This window comes from Podarcis muralis, chromosome 6 (genome assembly GCF_964188315.1).
Source record: "Podarcis muralis chromosome 6, rPodMur119.hap1.1, whole genome shotgun sequence".
NCBI lineage: Eukaryota > Metazoa > Chordata > Lepidosauria > Squamata > Lacertidae > Podarcis > Podarcis muralis.
In genome coordinates this window covers 43,525,121-43,552,007 of record NC_135660.1, presented here as the reverse complement: position 1 = coordinate 43,552,007, position 26,887 = coordinate 43,525,121, and the positions used below count along the sequence as shown (strand labels likewise).

The following is a 26,887-nucleotide window of genomic DNA, read 5'->3' as shown; positions in this document are numbered from 1 at the left end:
GGTAAAAGTCGCCCTCTTTGGGGTGGCTGTGGGCCCAGCATGGATCACTTAGGGGCGCACCACCTCCACCAGAGCCACGCCGAGCCCATCAGCTTCGGCATCGACCAGATCCTCAACAACCCGGACCAAGGCAGCTGCATGATCTCCAACGCGCGCCTGCAGGACGTGGCGGACTACGGCCTGGGAGGATGCGTGGTGAGCAGCGCGTACAACCCCATGGCCGGCCACTACGGCTCGGCCACCGGCGGCGGAGGCGGCGGCGGAGGCGCAGGAGGAGGAGGGTCGTCCTCCGCCGGAGGTTACAGCAACGGCGGGGCTTGCAGCATGGCTTCTCTGGCGGGGTCTTACAACATGAACCTGGGGGTCGGGACCATGAACGGAAATAACCTCAACGCGGCCGGGGGCGTGATCCGGGTGCCGGCGCACAGACCCCTGACCGGAGGCGTCCACCAGCCTCTCTCCACGGCCGTGCCCACCGTCCCGTCCGTGAACAATCTCACGGGGCTGACTTTCCCCTGGATGGAGAGCAACAGGCGCTACACTAAGGACAGGTTCACAGGTGAGTGGGTCTCTTTCCCTCCTGCTGCACACCTGCACTGGTCTCCCCCGTCGCTCGCTCACTCGCTCACTCGCTCTCCTCTCTCTTCTCTCGCATCCGAAAAACAAAACAAAAATAAGCTCACTGGCTCGGAGATGGAGCGTCCCTTCTCTGCCCCTAAGCAACAAATTTACCGGGCAGGCCTTGGGCACGATTTGTAACTGGTTTAATGGCATCGATTGGCCGTGATTTATAAATAGCTTTGATGGATTGATCTTAGATTTATGGCCCACTAGAGCGCTCATATATATGCCTGGGATTTGGCGGTAAAAAAAAAGAGAGGACTCCGTAGTAGAGAAGTTTAATCACACTGATTATCATTATTAAATTGGCTGTATTTGACAGCACTGTTATCCCGAGGTTCTAATGTTGTTGAAATTCCAAGGGAGGAAGTAGGCTTTCACCCTCTCGAGCTATTCAAGTATTTCTCCCAGAAATGGAATTGGCATGCTAATAACCCGTAGTTTATCCAGACTTTGTTCAATGACATTCATAGGAGCTGAGGTCTCCTTTATTTTTATTTTTAAATTGGTGGGGTGATCCAGCCCCAGTACTCACGCGAATGAATTTATAAATGATGCATTCCTGCTGTAGCTGAATTCCCCCTCCCCCTCACATGGCTATATCTCTCTATAGCTCTTAAAACTGTCACAGATATATTTATTTGAAAGGCTATAATAAATGCTACCACTAATAGCAATAATCACCACCACCACCACAATAGTAACTTATAATGTGGTCAGGCGAATAGTGTGTGTGTGTAAAATATAACATTTTGGCCAAATAATTATGTTTATAAAAAGTAATAATAATTCATCTACTACCGAAAGAACAGCCTATTCCAATGTTCAGGTAACATTTTAATAACCTTCCCGACTGTTTTCAATAGAATATACAGCACACGTGCGCGTGCCTTTATAAAATAATTTATATACACATACACATACACATATACATGTTTCCCAGCCCTAGACAGACAGCATTACGTGATACTGATCTGTAACATAAATAATGAAAAGGGGCAGGATCCAGATGCGAATGGCAGGGGCGAGAGTGGCCGATCAATAGTCTGGTCTTGGGAACTATGTCTTCCTTTTGCGCCTCCTTTCGGATCCAGTCTTTTCTCGAATCTCTGGCCTGTAAATGGAGAGATCTTCGCTGCTATTATACACGAAACAGAATATGTGAGCCGATCAAAACGTATATTAGTTCAGAGGCAGATCCGTTCGAAGGAGAACCGCCACATAAACCGGTGGCTTTCGGAACATCTCGGGGATTTCCTGCCCCGCTCCCCTCCCACTGCAAACAATGACGGCCATAATATTTCAGTTTTAATTTAAAGAGTGAAACCCGAGCTTCATCAATAAAATCCCCATTATCTTTCGCTTGGAGAAGGATAGGATTACCCCAAGGGCTGGCAACTTACCTATCTCCCGGGGGGTTGTAAAGTTCAAACCAATGACTGTTTGGAGAGCCCCAAACAAGACAGATGGGCAGATAAACACCCGCGCAGTCGGGGTCTTTCCACCGAATAGAGCGCGCCCACCGCGCCGCGCGCCGAGGCCTGCGATCCGCGTTGGGTTTGAGCCTCGAACCCTCCGCCCCGCTTCGGTTTCAGGAGGGTTTCCAGGATGTTGTTATTCCACAGCAGGGAAAACGCCCCAAGGTGGGGAGGAACCGGGGGTTTCGTTGGAGGAGCGAGGAGAATCACAGGAGCAAGACCCGTAAGAACTAGTCTTTTATTACAGATGACCCCATAAAATATAGAAATGTAGATGTTATCTTGCATTCCCTCTGCAGCCTTTATTTTATTTATTTTATTACGTATTGCAGCCATGATTTCCAGGCCTCAATGAGACGGCTGCAGCACGCCTGGCTCTGTGCCGCTTGCTTTTAGAGCACAATTTTTTAAAAAAGATTTTTTTTAAAGCGCAGTCTGATTTATTCATTTATTTCAACGAGAGCGCCTTGGGCTCCTAGGTTTGTTCTTCCGACGAGGCTCCTGTAGCAAGTTAGAGGCCTACCTCTTCCTCTCTCCCCTTGCCTTCCGCTGAAAGCATTCGGGCAAAATAGGAAAATTGTTGCCGTTAAACCTGAGGGAAACACGTGTGTGTGGATTGGGAACTGCGTGATAAAATATACGGAGCGTTTGGTGGAATTTATTTTCCTCGCTTTCCTGTGGAACGCTTCTTTAATATTCATAAGCAGCGCAATAGCATGCACGTTTACTCGGAAGTAAGGCCCGCTATGTACAGTTTCACTTACTCTTAGGTAAAAAGTGCATAGGATTGCAATCGAATCTAGCCATAAATAAAGATATTTTGAAAGGTCTCTTAAAGTCTTCGGATATGCCACTAGCGTTCAGATATTCTAGGACGGGGGGGTGGGTACAAATACTAAAATAAATTCATTTCAGATTCTTCACCTATCGCCTTCCCCTTACTTCCAACTTATTTCCAGTTCCCCCAGTTCAAGCTTACGGTATGTATTTCGCTCCATGCTGCCCCTATAAATGCCTGGAGTATTTTTGTTTGTTTAGAAATTAAAGGAGGAAAAAGTACATTAGGCCTGAATAGAGAGGTGTTGGAGGATCGCGCTGTTAAGTGTCCTATTTAACAGAATAATTCCCAGGCAAACTTGGAACCAGAGGCAACACTCCAAAAGGTCCGCGTCCTCAACCCCCAAGTGACTCTTAAATCCTTTTGTTTTCCGCGTCCGAAAGTTTGATCTTGCCACAGTGGTTTTTGGAAAATATCTTTCGTAGGAAGACTAATCACAAGGGAGAGGAAAAGTTGAGAAAGCAATCTAAATAGTATTTTGGGGGCTTGCTTGTTTTTGCTCTGTTTTGTTACTTACATAGCAGATTGTTGTTGCCATTTGAGAATGATTTCACGCCAGCATCGGAAAGGTCGGAAAACAGGCCACATTGCATCGATTTAAAATCAAAACGACAACCATATGAAAAATCAAAAGAATATATTTGATTACGCGGCCCATTTCCCATTCCTTCCCCCTCAAACACACGCGCGATTCATGCCACCCGCTTTTTACCTAATAGTCTTCGTTCGTATTCTTAATAGTTTTTACGAGCATTCCTTTAAAAGCAACCCGCAGGTTTCGTGTGCGTGTGAATTGTATTTTTAAAATTAAACAAGCAAGTGCTCTCAGTATTTCATGAAACGCTGTATCGATTATATCGAACTGCATCCGCTTGAAACACAGTAACACCCAAAGAGCAACGTAGGGGACGGGGGGGCGGGAGAAGTGTAGCCCAATTCTAACCACGTTCGTTCTACACTAAGTCCCACGATGGCCGCAGTTCTGTGCGCACTGATTCGAGAGTAAGCGCATTTGCATTGAGTGAGACTTAGTTCATTGGTAAGCTTTACAGCGCAATCCCGCGCGTCTTTCTTCGGAGGGTGTCCCATTGTATTCAATGGCTTTTTCTAGCTTAGGGCTGAGGTTTACAACAGGGATGAGTAACCTCCAAATGTTGTTGGGTCACCACTGCCATCATCCCTGTGCATTGGCCCGGGCCTGATGGGGGCTCCAGGATCCCCAACCCGTACAACTTTACCACCGCTGCTCATAGCCTGACGCTCTGCACCCTTTTCTTCCGAGGTAATTCGACCCAATGTTTATGACCCAGTCCTACGTTTTATTTCGAAATAAGCCCCATTGATTTCAGTGGGTCTTGATTCGTGTGTTGAGAGTCACCCGTAGCAACGTTTTCGGGGGAAAATAAACCAAAGTGGTTGGTAGGGAAATTGCCTGAAAGTCAGAGCTGCTTCAGTCTTTGCAAAATTAAAGCCTTCGGGGGCAGGAGCGGGCGCGGTGAAACATTAATAGGATTTAATTGCTGCAGTGATTCGTGACTCCTGCGAGGCCCAGATGAGTTTTGTCCTCATTTCGCTCGCGGTGTTGTTCTGCGCTGGCCTCCGGGGTAGCGAGGCAGCAAAGCTCAGCCTTCCTTAGGATTAGCCAACGTTTTGCACGATTACATATGTATTTTGAAAAAAGTCGCGCCCGAGTCCCTCGATGATCATCCATTTACTGTCATGTTGCCCATTCCGGGGTTGTTGTTGTTTTATTGTTGCTTTGCGGGGGGGGGGGCGGAATGCTGAACCCCCAGAAAGTGAATGTTAATGGGCCAACCTAAGGTGTTTCACCCTCGGTCACCTCCCCAAAGTCAGCTAGGGACAAACCCTTCTCATCCTTGATTCCCTATCTGGGAAAAGGGACGGAGATGTTTTGTGGATTGTTCCACTGGTCTCAAAGCCTTCGATAAATGTGCCCTGTGGACCATTCAGTCTAGTTTTGTCTTACTTCGAGGGGTGAGGGGGAAAGGGAAACCCCAGTTTCAGTCTTCAAGGGTCTGTCTGCTCGCCTTTAGAATATCCCATCTCTGGAACTCCTTTCCAACTCGTCTCCCGGCCCACCAAGAGCCCCCAGATTAGATTTGAAGTCTTTTCAATATCCAGGGGACTAGTCTCGTGGCTAGTTTACTAACTTGATAGATGTCGTCGTAGTGCTCTACATGTGTACGTCTAACCCAGAGGCTCTTGGGGCAATAGAAATAAATAGGATGATGTAAATTAAAAAAAACTGGAGAAGCTCAGGCAAGTCGAGATCTTCGGAGAGAAATTTGGAGAGGTTTCCACTTTCCCCTTCGCAAGGCTAAACGAAGAGAGGGTGTGGATTGTGGGCCATGGCCTGTCTTGAGGGGAGGGGGGGGTGTCTGCCTCTGTGCCTGGGATTTCCTCCCGTGCTCTCCTCGGCCCACCTCGGCCCAGCCTCGCTCTCTGACTGTCTGTCTGTCTGTCTCTTTCTGTCTCTCCTCTGCCGACGCTTGTGGACCCCTCCTGATCATGTCGCCGCTTGCTTCTTTGCCCCCACCCCCACCCCCGCCCGCCCTGTCTCCCCCTCCAGTGGCCCTCTCACCGTTCACTGTAACACGCCGTATAGGTCACCCCTACCAGAACCGGACGCCCCCCAAGAAGAAGAAGCCCCGCACCTCCTTCACCCGCCTGCAGATCTGCGAGCTGGAGAAGCGCTTCCATCGGCAGAAGTACCTGGCCTCGGCCGAGAGGGCGGCTCTGGCCAAGGCACTGAAAATGACCGACGCGCAAGTCAAGACCTGGTTCCAGAACAGGAGGACAAAGTGGAGGTGAGCGGCCGAGGCCAGGCCTCGTGTGTGTGTGTGTGTGTGTGTGTGTGTGTGTGTGTGTGTTAAAGAGAGAGATTCTCCTCTTTGCAAGCGCGAAAGTGCCCTGGGATGCGCCTGGGCCTGCCATCTGATCTAAAGATGCCCCCCCCCCACCAAAAAAGGGGGTGGGAAGCCCCATTAGCTCTGTGGGCTTCACTTTCCAGCCAACTCCTACATTAGGATGCAGAGCCAGGTAATGGCACCTCCGCTCCTGCTCTTTGCTTTCCTCTGGCTCCCCCCCCTTTTGTGGGGGGTGGGGGTGAGATGGGCCTTCGGGGTTGCCTGAACCTGCCTCTTTTCCCTGAGGTGTGAGCCAGTTGTGACTCAAACCATTATTGGCGGGTGGGATGTGTGTGCGCGCGCGCGGCCGCGCGACAGTGGCGCCATTGTATTGACTCTCAGTGTCTTCCGCGCGCGATGAATGGGAGGCTATTGTTCATGCTCTAAGTGGTTCTCCGCAGCCTTGTCTGCACGTGCAGTTTGCTTAATACATGACGACCCTGAAGCTTGAGTTGGTTGGGAGCAGCGGAATACTTTTACCCAGGAAGTCATATCTGCAAGCGGAATCAGTATTAAGGGACCTGTCTATGACACCTATTGAATTCATGTCTCCCTTATCTATACCAATGTATATGTGCGTTATTTAAACCCTCTGTTATCTCTGCCTGCCGCGTGTTCCTTTCGGTTTTTCGTCGAGCCAGTCGCTTCCACGTTTGACAGCCTCTTGCATTCTTTTCAGTCCCCGTTTCAGACCTCTTTATAAGTCTCGGATGTCACGAATTTCACACACATCAGACAAAAACGCTTGTCCACAACCCCCCCGCCCCCACATGGATGTTTTATGATTAGGCAGATGCTGGCATCATCTATCTGCCTGCGCTCGCCCCCCTCCCCCAAGCCGTGCGCCTTCTAAATCGTCACGTGCATAGCCTGTCTCGCAATTTGCCTCGCTTTCAGAGCGAGAGAATTTGATGGCCTGCCACTGGAAGGGTTAAAGGCGTTCCAGCCTATCTATCCATTGACCGCTTTCCGGGGGGAGGGGGGGCTCGGAGGTGTTCTTGCGCTTTGCCTTTTCAAACAAAAGGATCGGCGGGAAAGAGTCTCAGGCCCGTTGCTATAGTTGCAGAAACAAATCAAGAGGCATTGTATTGAGAGGGTCCAAGTGTACATCCGGCCGTCGGAAGTGAGCGGAGGTTCCTGGAGCCCTGGAGAACTTTCTGAAGGAGGCGCTTCGCTAATCTTGGTCATGGCCAGGGCAGCATGGAGCCGAGGTGAAGGAAGCCCCTGCCAGAGATGCTCCGCAGGCTCTGAATGTTCTTCCTCTGGCTTCAGTGACCGTGTAGAAAAGAGGCCTCATCTTGCACGTGCTCTGTTCTTCTCAACAGAGCATTTAATCGGATTCAAAGTCCTGCCCCACCCTAGGAAAGGAAAGGCGTCGCCCCTGGGCATTTTTGTTTTAATTTGCAGGAGATGGTTAATGTAGTATTATTAGCACTACTACTATTGCTACTATTAATAGTGAGAGAGCCGCCTTGGTGTAGTATTGGACGCCTGGGAGACCAGGGTTCAAATCCCTGCTCAGCCACTAAGCTCACTGGGGTGATATTGGGCGCACCGCAAGTTGTTCAGCCTAAGAGGGTTGTTGTGAGGATAAAATGGGGAGAAAGAGAACCATGCATGGCTCCTTGGAGGAACGCTGGAGTGTAAATGAAGCAATACATAAATAATGGGTATTTTGGGGAGAGGGAGGAGCGCGCGACACCAGCATGCCAATCAGAAGTATGATTCTGAATTAGACTGCAGTCCAATCCGCTCACGCATTTCTGAGAGTCCCATTTAACGGAACAGAATTCGCTTCCGGAAAAACGTGCATAGGATGTCACTGTTAGGTTGCAAACCTATCTGGGAGTAAGCACGACTGAACGCGGCAGGACCTATTTCAAAGGAAACCATGGCTAGGATTGCGCTGTCGCGGGTAAGAGAGCAGCAGGACGAATTCGGAGTACAGTGGTACCTCGGGTTAAGTACTTAATTCGTTCCGGAGGTCTGTTCTTAACCTGAAACTGTTCTTAACCTGAAGCACCACTTTAGCTAATGGGGCCTCCTGCTGCTGCCGAGCTGCCAGAGCACGATTTCTGTTCTCATCCTGAAGCAAAGTTCTTAACCTGAAGCACTATTTCTGGGTTAGCGGAGTCTGTAACCTGAAGCGTATGTAACCCGAGGTACCACTGTAAATGGTTTGCCCAGGTGAGAAGGCATTTACATGAGTTCAAGGGCCTCAAGGGAACCAGCGTTTATTCAGAGTCACTTCCTAGAGAGAAAAAATAGAATATTATAATAGAATAATAACCCTGAGAAAGTCTGGGTTTCCAGTTTTAATATAATAAACAATACATGGGGCGGCGGAGTCTCCCAAAGACTTTTACAGTGGAGGTTACAAGCGCTAAGCGCATGATAAAACGCTAATGCCCTTTTTGAAAATGGACGTTATGAAGCCAGCAAGTTTAAACACGTGTTTGTAGAATGCGGAGTTAAAGACTTTTTGAGGGGTTAGTAAAAAACAAACGGGTGGCGTGCGGGTCACGGCTGTGCCAATAGCCTCGCCACTGTCTTTCCACAGCTAGAGCTCAATGGTAGAACATCTGCTTTGCATGCAGAAGGACTCAGGTTTGCACCCCAGCATCTCCAGGTAGGGCGGGGAGATAGAACTCTACCAGAAATCCGAGAGAGCCGCTGCCAGTCAGTGTAGACAATACTGAGCAATGTGGACCAAGGGTTCAAGGGAAGTAGGGAGGCCGGGAGCCTTCGGGGGTACACGCTTGCTTCCAGATCACGCGTGGAAGCCTGTGCTGAACCTTGGTCCCTTCATACCTTCTGCCTTTAAGAATATAAGAAGACCTCTGCTGGATCAGACCAAGGCTCTTCTAGTCCCAGGGGTGCCAACTTTAATAAAATATGGGGTGGGGGTGGGAGTAAGCCCCTTCCCACATAATCGATCACATGCCGTTGTGCAGGCACACCATTTGAATGGCAATGCCCACCAACGTGCTGGTGGGGGGGGGAGGGGAGGACGGCCCTCTCAACCTCGGCTCCTAGGCTCTTATGTCCAGTCCAGTGCTGTTAGTATAGTGCCCCCCTCCCGAGGCTCACAAGAAACCAGCAAGCAGAACCTGAGATCAACAGAGAATAGCCCCATGAGCCTACAGGACAAGCTTCTGAAGGCAGGGAGGGAAAGGGTTCTTCCCACAGGCTGCCTAGTGATCTACAACCTTCCGGATCCCGTGGAATCCTGTGCCCGCAAAGGTTCTCTGCCGCCCTTCCGACGTGCACCTGAGGAAGCCGGGGGGGAACAGCTACCCAGCGCGACTCCGCCCCCCGCGCCCGCGTGTTCTCATGAACTAACAATACTTAAAGCTGGTTTGAATCTTAGGAATCGGGCGTTTGAAGCCCAGAAAAGTGGGTTTGCGGTTTCCTAGTCTTAAATTAGCCAGACTAGACAGCAAACTTTGCCCTCACTGCGAATGTAAAAGCAGAGTCGTAGCTATGGGGCGGCTAGCCAGCTGTTTTGTTTTGTTTTGCCCCTGGAGCCTTCAGAGGGGCGCCATTGAGGCCCAGCCTCTGTATGTGCATGCAAATACGCATGGATATGTGCCAAACTGGCTCTTTGACCCGAGCGAAATAAAGCCTAGTTTCGCCCCTGGTAAAAACAAGGTAGTCCTTTCCCGAGCAAGTCCCCCTGCCCTGCCCGCTTCGTTTTGCGGTGCTGACATTTCACAGCACCCAAGAGATTTCGGCCCTAAAACCCACCGACAGAAGATGTATTTGAACGTTTCAAACGGGAGCTCAATGCCTTTCACATGAGACATCACTGGGCAGGATAAGCAGTTTCAACTTTTTTTTTTTGAAAGTATTCTGAGCAAGGATAGATTTCATCAAAGTAGATTTGACATTTTTGCCCAAAATGAGTATATTCTGTGCTAAGCGGGCGGGCGGGGGGAGGTTACTGTCGGAATTTTGCAGTTCTGACAAAGAAACAAAAGTCTTACGTCCTCAAAGCGAACCATTATTGTTAGCCATTAAATGGGATTAAACGAACTATGGTGTAAAAGGACATATAAAGACAAGAATTTGCTTGAAGTTTGCGCGGTCCCTTCAGTGGATACTAATTCTCTAGAAATATGAATGTTAAGATAAACAACTTTGTTAAAACACAAATTATTACTATTTAATTTATTTTTACAACTGAAGCAATTTCAATGGGAGAACAACTCTCCGGTTTAGAATAGAGGCTTTATCCCTGTTATGCTCCCCGACGTTGCAAATGGCCCCTCCCGCTCGGCCAGATCAAAATCTGCTTGAAAACTGCACACCTACCACAGGACAAAGCAGAGAGCTTTTCCTTCCTGTAGACCAGAAATCCTCTTCATCCGTTTTCAACCTTTCCTTCAATTTATAGTTTTTAAAAGGCTGGGGGCATAATTTCGCTAAAGTAGAAAGGAGTAAGGTATTAGGGATTCCATTAATCCCCCAATAAACGTCATCTCATAACTGAGTGCTTGTAAGATGAATGTTCCAAATGTTGTCTGTTAATATATTTTAAAATAGTTATCAGTATGTGTTGAGCTATGTATGTAGGTATTTCAACTTTCTGGGTGACTTGGAGGCACACTTATTTCTCCCTGGGTATGATTGTGTCAGATTGCAGCCTCACAATCTTTTCAGAACAACAAAACCGATCCTTGCAGTGTAATTCCCTTTGCATTGGCTTCAGTAGGGTGAAAAACACTTCTTTCATGGTTGATTCTCTCTCTCTCTCTCTCTCTCTCTCTCTCTCTCTCTCTCTCTCTCTCTCTCTCCCTCCCTCCCTCCCTCCCTCCCTCCCTCCAATTGTAAACTGCCTTGAAAATTGTTGCAGTTCAAATGCATCCATGAGATTAAATCGCTTATTTAGAATTGGGTATAACTAGTGACACAAGTATGGAACTTGATATGTAGTTTTTATTTTATTTTAAAAGCTCAGTCGGATTTATTCACATTGCCTGTACTTTAGGGCTGTGTTCATATTAAAATATGGGGTGGCTTTCATCTAACTTTTACTCAGAATACAGCCACTGAAATTAATGCATCTAACTTGTTCATTGTCATTCATTTCAATGGCTCTACTCTGAGTAAAAGCTACTTGCATACCACCCATGGTCTCATAGAAGACAACTCCTAGGGGCCGAGGGCACTTCAGCCCCCCAATAAAATAACTGAGGAGCAGGGCCCCCCAAAAGTTGATGTGCATTGCCATTCAAATGGGGTGTGTGCACCTTGTGAGTGATTATGCAGGAAGGCACTTACCTGCCCCCCCCATATTTTATTCAAGTTGGCACTCCTGTATCTCATTAGGCACATCTGCAACAGTAATCCACTTTAGGGCAGACAGGGCAGACTATATGGGGTTTGCTGTACAGTAGTTGTTATTTCACACTGAAGGCTCCAACTTTATGAATGTATTTCTATTTATTTAAAAATACGCATCCTGCTTGTCTCAAAGACATAAACGGAAGTAGCTTAAGACAAAGCACAAAATACAAAATCAGTTCAAGATTGGTGACATGCATTAAGCTGCGATTCAAGTTGCAAAATCGGGAAAGCGACAGCTCTAAAACCACACTACAAATTGAAAATTGGGGGGGGGGGGCTTGGTAGTTCCATCCACTTGGAAGTCTGGAGGGTGGTGGGAGAGGGAACTCTCTGTGGCAGGAGCCCCTAAGCTAGGGCGCTCCCTCTCCACGAAGGTGCACATGGCCCCTTCATTCTACAGCTTTCCAAGAATGCTGAAGATGCATATTGTTACCTTGGCCTTTGAGGCTGCATATTTTTTAAGGACCCAGACAATACTTCTGATTGGGAATGGTTTTAACTGGTTTTTATATTGTGCGCTTATATTGTTGTAACCCACTCTGAAACCTTATGGTGAAGGGCGGGTGAGAAATCCTATCAACCCACAAATAAACAAACGGAGCCACAGGATCAGAGCTAGTCAACAGAAAGCGAGGAAGCATCAAATCAAAGAGCCTGCTTTTAACTTGCTGCCCGAAGGGCCGAAGTGCTGGAGCCGGATGGACCTCCCTGGGGAGGGCATTCCATAAAGGTAGTATCACAACTACCTTTGAATTGTGGCGCTGTAATATTTTACCGGGTCAGGCAATTGATTAAGCTATTAGAAGCTTGACAGCGGACTGGGCTATTAATGGATTGACTCCAAGCCAAGGTGCAACCTGATCTTGTGCATCGAAGGCAAGGCCCACTTGGGGTTTACTCGTAAGGAAGCGTGCATAGGCTTCCAGGACGAAACTAGCCAAGTCCACTGAACGGGACTTACCCTCAAATAAAGTGTGTTTAGATTTTACAGCGTTTAGCTTACTGACAGCGATGAAACTTAGTCGTGACTCCTTTAAACAGCCTTAGACTTCTCTGGGACTTAGCTGCCGTGAGTCATGTTCCCCAGATTGGGGTGGGTGGTGGTAGAAGACGGCCTTTGCTGCATTTTCTCCGGTCCCAGCGCGGCCTGGGCGGGAATCCCTCCCTCGAGATACTTAATCTCGGTGCTAGGAAGGTTTGCTTCTATCTGCATATTTGCAATTAAGGCGCTGGACGTTCTGTGGCGGAGCTGTAACTAAGCTGCTCACTTTCCGTTTGCAATCTTGAAACAAATTGGGCTGGGACGCGTGGCTCTTGCTTCTTCTTCCATCTCTCCCTCACGCCCCCCCCCCCCCCGTCTTCCTTCCAGAAGCCCGGACAGCGCTTCTCTCTTTCTTTGACAAATTACTCCTTTTTGCCCGCGCCAAGTGATGCTAACTGAGAAAAATGCCCCGCGCTGAAATTAATAATCTGTTTTTCACTAATTATCAAAGCGAGGAAGCAGGGTTGCAATTCTCTCCGAAGTCAAAACAATATTAAATATGCATCAGGAGTGAATTTGTGGTGGAAAGAAAGCGAGTGCATTATTCATGCGGTTCTTTCCTGAAGCGGAGCGAGGCTGTAAAACTCCTTTAGACCTCTCTCCCAGGCGTGGGTGCAAAAGGTGCGCGCGCAGAGAGTCCGATCCTGACCCTTTTCCGCCCCTTTCCGTCATGCGTAAATGTGCCCACCGAAATCAGTGGGGAGTGCCAAGCGCCAAGATTTACTTCTTTGGCTTTTATCTTAGTTGTGCGGGTCTAGAAAGTAAGTTCCCCGACTTTAATTTTTGTTCTAACCGGTGTGTCTTCAAATGAGCTCAGAGCTCCTTCGCTGCTTTACCTTCGCCAGATGGGCCAGGACAGCAGCACAGCTAAATTAAAAGGAAAATGGTAATTACAAGACAAGAGCCCGGTTTTGTTTCGTTTTTTAATTGGGCAGGTCTTCCGCGAAGTGGGTCCCTGAATGTGTTATTAAAGAGGAGCCTGAGATGACTCATGGAAAATTATTCCTCCCTTGCCCGCGCGTTCCTTCAATGGCACCTTTTAAAGTCTGATGTCAGGACGCAAGCAGGTGGCAATTAGACGGTGGATAAATAGTTATTTGGAGGCCGAAGTTAAGCAGCGTTCAGGGCCCAGTGCAGTCAGCGAGATGGAGTTGTGCAAGTGCCCTCTCTTCCCATCGAAAACAGACCCTCTTCCCATCGAAATCAGCAGCAGTTAAGCATGCACTCTGCTGTGGTTGGTTTGTGCGCGTTGCTATTTACGTTTAAAAGCGGTGCTTGAGTGACTCCAGCAAGTGCCTTGGAACTCAGTGGAACTTACCTTCTTTAAAAAAAAAACAAAACAGATTTTTATTGGGTAACAATAATCAATTTAAAGTCTCTGTTTTCAAGTCTTACAATCTTTCATACAGGTCATTCACTTTCAGAGTAAGACTTTACGGTTATAGGCAATACGAGGTCGGGAGAAGGGAGGAGAGAGGAGGGAGAAGGGATATTTTAGGATCAGGCTGTATTAAAAATGCTGTACTATACGTACTAATGGTAAATCATAGTAACTTTCAACTGATCATCGTAATCATCATCAACAACAATATACTGTACCAAAAGGAGCCTGGGATGCAGGTTAGCTCTTTGGGCTCCTCCAGCCTGGAGTATACGTAATATGGATTTGAAGCTGCTTGTATCTCTATGTCCTCATCTAACTGGCAGCTTGCATTCTCCCCTGTCCCGTTAAATTTGGGTTTTCTTCACCAATGGATAATTCAATAAAGGAAGAAAATGCATTTCACCCAACTGAACTCACCGAAGCTTATTATGTGGGTTGGTTGTGGGTTGTTGTTTTTTTTAACCTATGTGGTAGAGTTTCCCTCCGTGGTGTCTATCACTAACCCCCCCCCCCCATTTTGTTTCCATCAGTCCAAAGAAAGGGATGTAGTTTGCCTTTTTACACCTGTTGTTGCTGAAGGCATGTTCCTGGTGTTTTTGTTTCTGAAACAGCTCTTTTGTGCAGAACTGCTCTTGCAGAAAACATCTGTATTTTTTTTTTAAAAAAGGAGACAGGGAAGGAAAAGGGGAGGAAAGGAAGTGGGCCTTTCATGCAAGCAACTCCAAATCCTTGCTTGGCATGGAGCAACACGCATATTGTTATTTAAAAAACACACACACCTTTTTGTGCAAATCTGGTGTATTAAAAACTTGTGTTTCAAAAATAATAATCTTTTTTTATAAAAAAAGAAAAAAGAAAAGAGGGAATATGCACAGGTAAACAAATACTTTTATGCATGCCCACAATGGCTCTCACATATTCTGGCTTGGAATCACTATTATTATTATTATTATTATTGTTGTTGTTGTTGTTATTGCATTTTGTGCAAATCTGGTAGATGAAAAAACTTGTATTTCAATAATAAATAAAGAAATAAGTGAAAATGTGTCTGTGCACAGGTAAATGGAATACTTACATGTATTTCATCCACAAGGAACCAGAACTTATGCTGGGCAGGGAAGTATTAACTGAGGACAGGGCTTAACCGCCCCACATAATTGATCACAAGACGCAGCACACCCTTTGAATGGCAATGCCTATCAACTGGGGGGGGGCAAGGCACTCAAATATTTTATTGGGGGGGTCTGAAGGGACCTTGGCCCCTAGGAGTTGGCTCCTAGGTCGCCCACTAGTGTTGATGGGGGGAAATTAAGGTAGAATTCAAAGGCATAACATTGAAAGTGTTCATACCATGTGTGGACAAAGGTGCACAAATGCACACATGAAAATAGCAGCCACTTTAATGCATTTGTGTAGACACTGCCTCTTTCCCCACATCCTCATTTTCTTGACAGCAGTTTAGGTTTTCAGATGAGAAGTGGTCATTTTCTTGTGTTTCTGAGAAGCTAAAATACCTACCGTGATTCGTCACTTCCACTTCCCTGCTTTCTGTCTCTCTCACACTTTTAGTAGTAGTAGCTATCTATAAATATTCTAGGGCTGTTGGAATCATTGCAGTCAGTAACTGTTTAATATTATTACCAAAACTGTAATGGACTTTGAACTTGAAGCACTGTAAGGAGATCAATACTAATGAAGATAATAAAAAGGAATCTTCTATAGTTTCAATATAAACAGAGTTTCAAAACAATTTATTACCAAGTGAAAGAGAAGAGGAGGGAGTTGATAGATAGTAGAATCAGTCAGGTAACCTCCTACAGCTGATTAGATTGGCTTGATAAAAAGATGGGAGAGTCTCTTTGGGTCATACAAGAGAGTGAATGAGCAATGGGTGTCAGCCTGGCATGTCCTCATTTGCCATCCTGCTGATCTAAAATGTAAAGGAATGTGGTCAAAATGTGTCACAGTGAGCCCCAGATTAGTGGGCCTGAATAGTTGGCCCACTTCTGGGGAAAGCTAAGCAAGTCTATGCCTCAGTTTCCCCTCTCACCTTTTGCAAGCCTGGTTTCACAGTGTAGATATTGGGCAGAAACTTTTATGCATAAAAGAGGCAGTGCCTAAGCATTTTTACTGGACCAATTTCTATTGAGAAAATAATTTGGCAAGATCAAGAAGAGATACAGCAAAGCTGGGTCTGTCCTGAAAGCATATATACTGTAGGCCTGGGAATTGCTTTCAGTGTAGTCTCAGCACATAATATTTAATAGTTTTTAATTGGCTTATTAATCTGGCATCACAACTGATGAAGCGGATATCATTTTTAAAAATCCAGAACCCACTTCTTAAAGCAAAATTTAGGCAAAGGATTTGTGATTGCTGTAAAAGGGAGAAGGAAATTGGAAATAATGCCACAGGGAAACATCTAACTCACTCTTTCACCGGAGAGAAGCTCTGTTGAAAGTCTTCAAGAACTTGTAGCTCAGTGGCAAAGTATCTGCTTTGCATGCAGAAGGTCCCAGGTTCAAATCCTGGCATCTCCAGGTAGGGCTGCCTGGAAGAGATCCCCCTCTGAAAACCTGGAGAACCACTATCAGGAGACAAGATTGCGTTAGCTGGACAGACCGGTGGTCTGGCTTGGTGAAAAGGAGCTTCCTATGTTCACCGCACCAGGCCTTGTTTAGACTTTGTGGAAGAGATGGGAGGTGAGAGATTATAATTTGTTCAATCTGTTCTCTCTCTCTCTCTCTCTCTCTCTCTCTCTCTCTCTCTCTCTCTCTCTCTCAAAACAAACAAAAAACACACAAAAAAACAAAAAAACCCAAACCATTCTCCTTTAACGTTTCTTCCTTTTCTTCCTCCATCTTTTCTTCTTTGCCCCTTTCTCTCCTTCTTTGTGTCTTCACCATTCTTTTCTATTGTTGCCTACAATCATTAAGATCAGGCCCACTATCTGTTTGAATTCTCAGTAAATTCTCATGACTCTCTGAACAGGGATGTGCTGTGCTACTCTTTAGACTCATTGTGCCATGAACTTTCACAATACCTCAAGTAACTGATGAAGCCAGCAAATGGTTTATGAAACTGTGATTATGCCACACTAGGGACCTTAAAAGAACCCTCCTGCCTAGTCAACAGTAATAGCTCAGTACAGGCATATCTTTCACTTTCATCATGTAAAATTATTTAAAGGGGGTGTAGAAATACTTTGGGAAACTTTCCAAGTGTCATCCAGGACATTGCCCTAATGACCCGAGCTCATCTACATTCCGTCCAGTCATAAGTGACATCAGTCTCATTCTAAAGCCAGACTAATGTGTGCTAGGCGATACCTCCATTTGCATGGGGCGCTTTCAGACAGAAGCATTATGGGAGCTTTACATTGCAAATGCGTTGTTTAAATTTTCTATGCACACACTTGGCACATGAGAGAACAACTCACTGTTTTTTAGTTTCAGGTTTCTTTATAGGTATTCTGCTCTTTCCTATCCATATTATGGACTCTTAACTTGGAAGTCCTAAACAACTTTCTGGAACTTCTGATTAAATCCCATTGAATTGTTGTTGTTGTTGTTGTTGTTGTTGTTAAGATCAGGGTATTAATATGGATTCAACTTTGTATCCTGCCCCCTCCCCATTACCTAAATGGGAGAGGAATATGCACTGGGTGTAAATACTTCATATTTATTCATAGATGCCAACAGGCTATGAGACCTTTTCCCAACTCTCCTCTAGTTCAAAGGATTCTGTCCTGAATCTTCCAACATTCAACTTCTTTGGATGTCCCTGAGTATAGAAAGGCTTATACTTTAATCCTTGCTGAATCCATAGGTTCAGGGAGATTAATTAAATTCTAACACTTACTGGGTCCAGAAATTTAGAAGTGTCTATCACCCACAAACTCATAACAATAGTTATTAGAACTTATTGTTGGCATTCTTACTTTTTTTTAAAGCAATGTGTTGTTCAGATTTCTTTTTGGCATCCTGTACTGTCCGCTGGCACTTTTTTTGGGGGGGGGGCAAGTTCGCGTTCCTTTCTGTTATCTTCACCTGGACAAGATTTCATTTTTTTGTAAAGGAAACCCTTTATGTGAAGGAGATGCGTACCATCTCCACTGAAGACAAAAAGCCTTTTCTGATATGACCAAGCTGACAAGAGTAGTTTCCCCAATGTTGATTTATAGAAGCTTGGCAGATTAAGAAAACGATTATTGTGCTCATACATATTACTATGCTATTAGTAAGTCACATTTATCAGATGGTTGCATCAGGGTAGCCATTATTTCCTCCATGTGCACTTCACTGTGATTGCAGGTTTGAGGGCTGGGTTGCGAATGAGGGAGTGTCTTACTACAAAACCTGGGGGACTGATGATTCTCTTCAAGACCAACCAGGGCTTATTTTATTCTACAGAACTGTCACCCCAAATATGCTTTCGTGGAGGCCAAAGCTGACATTGAAAAGACTTTTGGGGTTTGAGCTTGGGGGGGGGGGCGGGGGATGAGCCCTGTTTGATCTTGAAGAGGATCCTCACTCCCCAGGTACTGTAGTAAGCCACCCTCTCATTCCCAGCACAGCCCTCTAACCTGCAGTTGAAGCATTACCGGGAAGTATGCTGTGGCATTGCTGAGTACGATTTTCTGAACCCAATCTGCAATGTGGAGATAAAATAAGCAGATAGCATTGCAAGGTTGTTGTGCTCTTTCATCTGGAGCTCATTTGAACAAGTGCGATGTGACCTGAAGCAGAAGCAGAGAGAGCCAGTGTGGTATAGTGGTTAGAGCAGAGGTAGGCAACAGGGTGCCCTCCAGTTGTTGTGGAACTACACCTCCCATCATCCCCAGCCAGGATGGCCATGTTAAGGCAATTATGGAGTTTATTTTATTTATTTAGTAATTAAATTTTTATACTGCCCTTCATCTGAGGATCACAAGGCAGTTTACAGTTTAAAAACACAAAAAATAGCATAACAACAAACAAAAACAACACTCCACTGCCCGTTCAGAGTTTAAAAGGCCATATAATAATAATAATAATAATAATAATAATAATAATAATAATAATAAATTTATTACTTATACTCTGCCCACTCTGGGCGGCTCCCAATAGAATATTAAAACCACGATAAATACATCAAACATTAAAAACTTCCCTAAACATGGCTGCCTTCAGAAGTTTTCTAAAAGCCATGTAGTTGTTTATTTCCTTGACATCTGATGGGAGGGTGTTTTTAATTAGCCAAAGGCTAATTAAACATCTGGAGGGCATCATATTGGTTTCCCCAGGATGTAAGACTAAGGCCAGGAAGACCTGAGTTCAAATCCTCATTGGACTAGGAAGCTTGCTGGGCGTCGATGGGCCAGGCACAGACTCTCATCCTGACTCTCACAAGGGTTGTTCTGAGGATAAAGTGGGGGCAGGAAGAACCACACATGATCCCTTGAGCAACTTGGGGGGGAAAGGCAGGGTGAAAACCTTATAAATCAAGAGTACTGAAAAATGATACGGTCTGCATCTTTCTCCCAGGCGACAAACTGCAGAGGAGCGGGAAGCGGAGAGGCAGCAAGCCAATCGCATCCTCATGCAGCTCCAGCAAGAGGCCTTTCAGAAAACCATCAACCAGCCCCTCCAAGCAGACCCCATCTGTGTTCACAACTCCTCTCTCTTTGCCCTCCAGAACCTCCAGCCATGGTCAGACGACTCCTCGAAGATTACCAGCGTAACTTCTGTAGCCTCGGCCTGTGAGTGAAGCCTTGACTTTGCCTGTGCATGGACTGTGGCGTCCCAAAATGGCTGCCCTTACCCAATGCCATTGGGAGAAGATCTATGACCCAGAAAAGGGAGTGGCGAACCAGCAACCAGATCGTGCCCTATGCAAGCAAATACTCTCTTAGTGGGCAAAACGTTGGCAGTATTTCAATAAAGGGCATCACTTTTGCTACTTCTTTGAGATTGCGAGGCCCGATTATGAAAATTCATGAAGGGTCATTTAAAGACTTTTCTGGGGAGAAAAGAACCTTACTGTTGTTCTTTTTTAAAAAAATATTTCCAAGAGAAACCACTCATATAATTCAGTTTTACTGGCAATATAGGGTTTGTTCTCCCATTTAAACGTTTTAGACTGATCACTTGTAAGCGAAATAATGACACCAGTTTGAATTGGAAATGTTTTTGAACAGCCTCTGCATCTTCAGCTAGGGTTTGTTTTTGTTTTGCCTCTAAGGACAGTAAGATCCTGCAGATGAACAAGAACCTCCCTCTTTTCTTTTTCTTTTTAATTTTCAGAGATGAATTCTTTGGGCTTCTCTCCTTTTCCTTATTTTCTCCCTGCTGAAGGAATGAAACCAGAATTATTGTTGAATGTAAACATTACATTGCAACCCATTGTGTGAAGGTTGTGATCAGTTTTCCTGGCTACCACAGACTCTGCATTGATCAACTTATAGTTTAATAACTCTGAGGCATCTGTGGCATTTTTGCAGGGCTAATGCAGTTTTACTTGATGGATTATTTTGGTATCGTTTATGATGTTGTTCAATATTTTATTTACTTTTGGGTTGAGAAGTCTGCTTTGCCATGAGTGGAAAAGCCCTCTTTTCCCATTTCCTGACCAGCATTTTCACAATTTTCTTTTCATCACGTTGAGGAAAAGCTTCTGATTAATTTAAGCACTTCTTATAGCAAACTCCAAGAATATAGAAAAGATATCTACAGCATATAGTTTTCACTTACTTTAAACTAACCATCACTGCCATTTTAAATCGGATGATACACAGAGCCAGGCAATTTATCAGAAAAGAATATTTTCAGTGAGGTTTTGAAATGCATTCATCAGTTCCCTTTTTTATTATTAAGTTATGCACTTATAAGATGGTTTCCTTTTTTTGTGTACTCATTTTCTAAAGTGTTTGTGTAATTTATGTGGAAAAAAATTGAATAAAAAGGAAAAAAAATTCAGTCCAGGTTAGTGGAAAGGGCAAAACAAAATGAAACCCTGACAAGCTGCTCTCTCGCTCTCTCTGATTTTTGTGCTAATTCTTCTAGTAAGAAATGAGCTCAGAGATTATACAGCAACTGCCTGTGCAAGCACTGCTTGGAACAAACAGAAAGAGGACTGCTTCATGTTCACCAGCATGCAGGGATTATGCATTAATTTTAAGCTCTGATTTTGCAGCCTCACTGTATAGAATCATAGAATTGTAGAATTGGAAGGGACCCCCAAGTTCATGTAGTCCAAGCCCCCACAATGCAGGAATGTGCAGTTGTGTACCTCTTGACAACCTTAAGTTTGTGCTTAATTTCAAGCAATGTTGAGTATGAATGAATGAATGAAAAGAAACATGTAGACTTTCAAATGGGATATAATGAAAGTAAAGCAGATAGGGCGATATGTGAAACTCCAAGGTGGTTGTTTTTTCAAAAACCAGATGACTCTTTGAAATGAGAGTCAATCAGGTTTGCAATGCAAATGTAATAATACACAATACTGATCAGAACGCTCTTCCCATTACAAATGTTTTGCCTTCACTTTCTGAACACACGAAATGAGAAGACACCAAGTTAAACAACTTGAGCAGCTCAAGAGGCAACTCAAGTCTCACATGTGAGGACAAAGGGTTGCATCCAGTGGAGGCTTTTTGTCTTGAGGAAACTTTGGTCTTCTAGCTGCTGCAGAACTACAACTCCCATCAGCCCTACCAAACATGGTTAGTGGGCAGTGATGCAACTGTAGTTCAGCAACATCTGGGGGGCCAAAGGTTCCCCAAGCCTGCCTTAGCAGCAGTGGTGGACTTTGGGCTCTCACATTTCAGTGGTATCTTGTGTGACACTAAAATTTGGCACCCCCCCCCCGTCTCTCATCTTCTGCTCTACAGCAGGGGTGGTGAACTGTGGTCTACTCACAGAGTTAAAAACTGGCAGTGGGCTACCCCCTTTTTTAGGGTTCAAAGTTGTTGAGCTTTTTTAGGAACGAGGAAAGCCGTTTGAGCCACTGATCTACCACAGATGTCCAGTGATCTACCAGCTACCAGTTCACAATCTACCTGTTGGACGTGCCTGCTCTACACCATTGTTGTGGCACCTGTAGGGTGGTACCCAGTGCAGCTGAACTGATCACACTACCCTAAAACCACTTCTGTTAGCAGGAAGAAGCATTTCTGGTCACACATTTGGGGCCCTAGATTTTCTTGACCTTCTCACTGTGCTATTGCCTGTTCTGTTCCAGTCTGCCGAACCTGCAGAGCAACTATTGGGAGGGAGACAATGTGAGGTTTCAGTGAGAAGGAGAATTAGCAAAAATTGTGTATCCTGGCCGGTGACGGAGCTTCATGCTCCGGCACCAGGGGGCGGAGAGCAGGCGGGGGCATGGCTGGCGCACCCCGGGGGCATGGCATGCATCCCAGAGGCATGGCACATGCCCTAGGGGTGTGGCGCATGCCCTTGGGGCATGGCACGCTGCCTGTGGAGGCATGGCACCCAGCGTGGGTGGGGGAAGCTGCGATGGCACCCCACCGGGATCGCGCTGCCAGGGGTGGTGCGCTCCCCCCCTTCCTCCGCCAATGATCCTGGTCTGCCTAAGCAAATGCAACACTGGATACAATCCATTGTCATTGTATACATTACCCACTGAAGTTGCATGGTTTGGCCAGTACTTGCTAGCATGGGAGAAAACGTTTGCTTACTTACATGCACATCATAGCTGCATTGAAAATTGAGGCACCATATTTATATAATCATTTCCAGCAGGCCAACAAATGGACCAGCAAAGGTAGGATCATTAGTATTTAAGAATCAGGGCAAAGTCTGGTTGTATGGAAGGTGGATAGCAACACAGAGGCACCCATCACTAACTGACAACTGAGGCACTGTATCAACTCCAGATGGACCAGGATCTTAAAAAAACCAGTAAGATCCATGTAGAATTCTCATGACATTCCCAAATACATTTTGGATTTTTAAAAATGCTTTCATGCTTTTTTCTTGATGACAAATCACTAGAACTAGGAAAAGGAAGTGTGCACTTTAAAATAGGCAACTGTAGTTTTCATAACTATATAATTTAAAAACAAACAAACAGGCTGGGCCACAGGAATTTCTTTAGGTATCTGAAGAATCTACCTTGTGTATCACCAGATATTGAAGGACTTCAGGTTGGGAAGACATTCAAATGGAGTTAGTTTAAAACTTAATCATCACCAACTCAGCAAGATTTGAAGAGCCTCCAGGCTATTGGTCAATATGCCTGAAAACATACTGAAAGGGAAATGGATGGGGATATTTTGCCTGGTTTTGAACAACTGCACAGTTCAGCAACACACAATTCAACCAAAATTAAGAATATCATGTTCAAAGAGGTGTTGTTGATCGTTCCTCCCCTCCTGCCCACCCCACATCAATTCTGTATTTACACTGAGATGTAATTTTGATCTGATGCCGGATGATGAAAGGCTGAATTTGTATTTCAGTGTGTTGTCATTTTAGTATTTGCTCTTTTGTGACCATATTGTGGAACGTTTGAATTTTGAGTTATGGCAAAATGAAATTCTTGAGAGACCATCACGGATTTCATGAGGCTTTGAATTGGTTACTTGCTTTCTTCTGTGAGAAAAGAACTGTGTATCTTTCAGCTTTGCACAGCAGAAGTCTGGTGGGTATAGACTTTCATGGCCCAGTGTGTTGGTTTTGTTCATAAGCTTCCTATTTGCAATCCCCTTCTTGATTTTTATTCCTTTTGCTGGCTTCATTTATTTGTGTTTATGCACAGGACTGATGCTGATGCTGCTTTTTAAAGACTCATGGCTAATACAAAAAACATCATTACCAGTGAGCTCTACCATTCAATTAAACCACTGGGTCATATCACTGGGCTGTAGCTCAATGGTCAACCACATCTTTACATACAGAAGTTCCTAGGTTTGGTTCCTGGATCTCCATGTTCAGCTTGGAAAAGCTTCTGTCTGAAATTCTGGAGAGCTGGGCTATGTAGACAGTACTGAGCCAGATGTACCAGTGACCTGAGACTTTGTATTAGTGTGGTGTATCAGTTAGAGCATCAGACTAGAACCTGGGAGACCATGATTCAAGTCCCCACTCAGCCATGAAACTCACTGGGTGACCCTGGGCCACTCACTTTTTCTTAGCCTAACCTACCTCACAGGATTGTTGTGAGGATAAAACAGATAGTGAGAGAACCATGTATGCCACCTGGAGTTCCTCAAAGATGTGCTATAAATGTACTGCAACTACTATTAATAATAATGGCAGCTCCTTAAGACATGAACACATAAAGCCTCCTAAGCTGCAGAGAGTCATTGAAGGCCTGGAGCTGGCAGTGCGAAAATACCCATTACCAATTGAATTGAATTGAAGAAGGATGGTAAATAATATAGATTTAGTTTGTTGTTGTTTCTTACTATTAGAATTGTAGTACAGTGGTACCTCGGATTAAGTACTTAATTCGTTCCGGAGGTCAGTTCTTAACCTGAAACTGTTCTTAACCTGAAGGACCACCTTAGCTAATGGGGCCTCCTGCTGCCGCCATGCTGCCGGAGCACGGTTTCTGATCTCATCCTGAAGCAAAGTTCTTAACCTGAAGAACTATTTCTGGGTTAGCGGAGTCTGTAACCTGAAGCGTATGTAACCCGAGGTACCACTGTATTAAAATGTAATTCTAAGAATAAGAAACAGAGTAACAAACTAAAAGAATGGTTGGATTTGTTTTGTACTTTTATAGAGCCTTGGAAAATCAGTACGACCATGTGTGAATAATATTGCTGATTTTGTTGAAAAATACTTTTATGGGAAATTTGAAATTCTACTGTGAAATGTGTGTGGACTGGAGAAGTATCTGGAATGGAGAAGAACGGAGATCTACCAGAATTTGACTCAACATTTTTTGTTTCTTAAAGCACAGGAGTTTGTAAGAGGAGTCTTCATTTCCAATACTTGAAAATACATCAAAGGTGGTTTAGGCGTTTAAACTCAGCCTGTTTTGGCTATCTGTAAACTTGATGCCGGATAATGGCTGAGCTGGAGCTGGTTGATTTATTTATAAGATTTCTTAACTGCCCTTCACCATAAATTCTCAGTGTGGGTTACAAGATAACATACAATCATCAAAACTATAAAACCTACATTGGTTCCCAGTATGTTTCTGAGCACAATTTAAAGTGTTGGTGCTGACCTTTAAAGCCCTAAACGGCCTCGGTTCCAGTATATCTGAAGGAGCGTCTCCACCCCCATCATTCTACCCGGACACTGAGGTCCAGCGCCGAGGGCCTTCTGGCAGTTCCCTCACTGCAAGAAGCCAAGTTACAGGGAACCAGGCAGAGGGCCTTTTTGGTAGTGGCACCCGCCCTGTGGAACGTCCTCCCACCAGATGTCAAAGAGAACAACAACTACCAGACTTTTAGAAGACATCTGAAGGCAGCCCTGTTTAGGGAAGCTTTTAATGTTTGATGTATTACGGTATTTTAATATTTTGTTGGAAGCCGCCCAGATTGGCTGGGGAAGCCCAGCCAGATGGGCAGGATATTATTATTATTATTATTATTATTATTATTATTATTATTATTATTATACCATAACATCAACCTGTTCCAAATGGAACAGTATGAATGCAGAGGACAGAGATCCCATGAAACAAAATACCTTAACTGTCAAAGCCAGGTAAAGAGGTATGTATTCAGCATACGGTGAAGGCTGTGCAATGGAGATGCTAGGTACACCTCTATGGGGAGGGAGTTATATAACTTAGGGGCTGTAGCCACAGAGAAAGCCATCTCCCAGGCTGCCATTTCTCACACCTCTGAGGGTGGCAGAACTACCAAGAGCTTCCTCTGCAGATCGCAATGCCTGAGAACATCAGTAGGGATGGAGATGGTCTTTCAGATATCCAAGGCCCAAGTTGTTTAGGCATTGGAACAAGATTAGCACAGTCTAGGCGCACCAACACTAGCAGGCAGAGGTGTCATCAGCCCCCTTAATATTCCTTAGTTCAGCTCGCCCCCCCCCCCAATATTGAGGGGGGCAGAGGAAACCGAACTGCCAAGGCGACTGTGGCACAGCATCAAAGACAGACTCCTCCTGAGCTCAAGAGAGGAGAAGCCATGACCACTGAAGCTACATGGCACTGGGCAAGGCCTCTTCCCAATGATGTGGTGGCACTGACCCATTTTTCTACAAATGTCAACTTCCTGTTTGGGTAGGTTTTCCTTCTTCTCCTCAATTCTTGGCCAGAGTGCTCCCACTTAATTTTTTTTGGGGGGGTAACAATTATCCTCTCCGGTTCTGAGGATGTGACTGAGCGTGAGTCTCATCACGCCTTTTTGAGAAATGATCAGGAACGCTCAGGAAGCGACAGCGGAGCGCCTTTCCCCCTTGCCGCCTTCAGAGGGCTTCAGCTTCTGCGCTGGTGACAGCGAAGGCTTGAGACAACTTGCTCTAACTGGCCTTCCCAAGAATGTGTCAATCCCTTGTCACTTGAGTACGGCCTGCCGTTCCCTGCCTGTCTCTCAGAGGTTGCTCTCCAGATGAAAAATAATAAGATGAAATACTTCTAGGATGGGGGTGAGTAGGAAGGAGGGAGGGCGTGAGTAGGAACCGAGATGTCAAAAGACAGCTTGCTGAGACCCTGTCAAAGAGAGGCATTCATCAAAATATGGAGAAGCCTTGCAATATCCTCAGGATAAACAATTTTGATAACTTAAGAAAAGCATTTCTTTTTATGAATATCTAACTTACTGGGGGTTTTTAAAATAAAAAATACCTTTTCATTTACCTTCCTTTTTCACATTCTCAAAGGACAGGACTTTGATGAAAGCTTTCAGGAAGCAGATCACACTTGTCACTTAAAGTGACTGTGCTTAAGAGTCCAATAGAGCTTGGTGGTGAGGAGTCAAACCCTTCAAAGCACGGTGCTCAATTTTGATCCTGCAAATAACTTAAGCACACACATGCCTCCATTAAACTCACCAAGGCTTAGCATTGATTGGTTATTTATACGCTGGAACTTTTGCATAGGGCTTTCCACCTTTCTCAAATCTGATCTGGCTCCAATGCCCTTGATGGCAGTCTAGAATTCGGTAGTGTAGCTGATAAAGGTTTCCCTGAATTGCAGGGGCTATATGATTCTATGATTCTACTTTTCTCAATGCTAGGAAAAGCTGCCTTCGCCTGCTACATGTCTGCATTCCAGGCTGCTGTTAAAACCAAGAGTAAGTGTGAAAAAATGTGTTTCTAACAAACAAAC

At 45.2% G+C, this 26,887-nt stretch overlaps 1 protein-coding gene across 3 annotated transcripts; it reads left to right on the top strand.

The window, feature by feature from the left end:
• Positions 1 to 26,887, top strand: TLX1 (T cell leukemia homeobox 1). Of its 3 annotated transcripts, none has more exons than XM_028730473.2 (3): positions 1 to 559; positions 5,564 to 5,765; positions 19,165 to 26,887. In XM_028730473.2, exons 1-3 carry the CDS (start codon positions 40 to 42, stop codon positions 19,385 to 19,387), a joined length of 945 nt encoding a protein of 314 aa, XP_028586306.1. In that variant the 5' UTR covers positions 1 to 39; the 3' UTR covers positions 19,388 to 26,887. The 3 variants fall into 3 exon arrangements, with proteins under 3 accessions (XP_028586306.1, XP_028586307.2, XP_028586305.1); XM_028730474.2 differs by having other exon boundaries at positions 5,528 to 5,765; positions 19,316 to 26,887; XM_028730472.2 differs by having other exon boundaries at positions 5,528 to 5,765.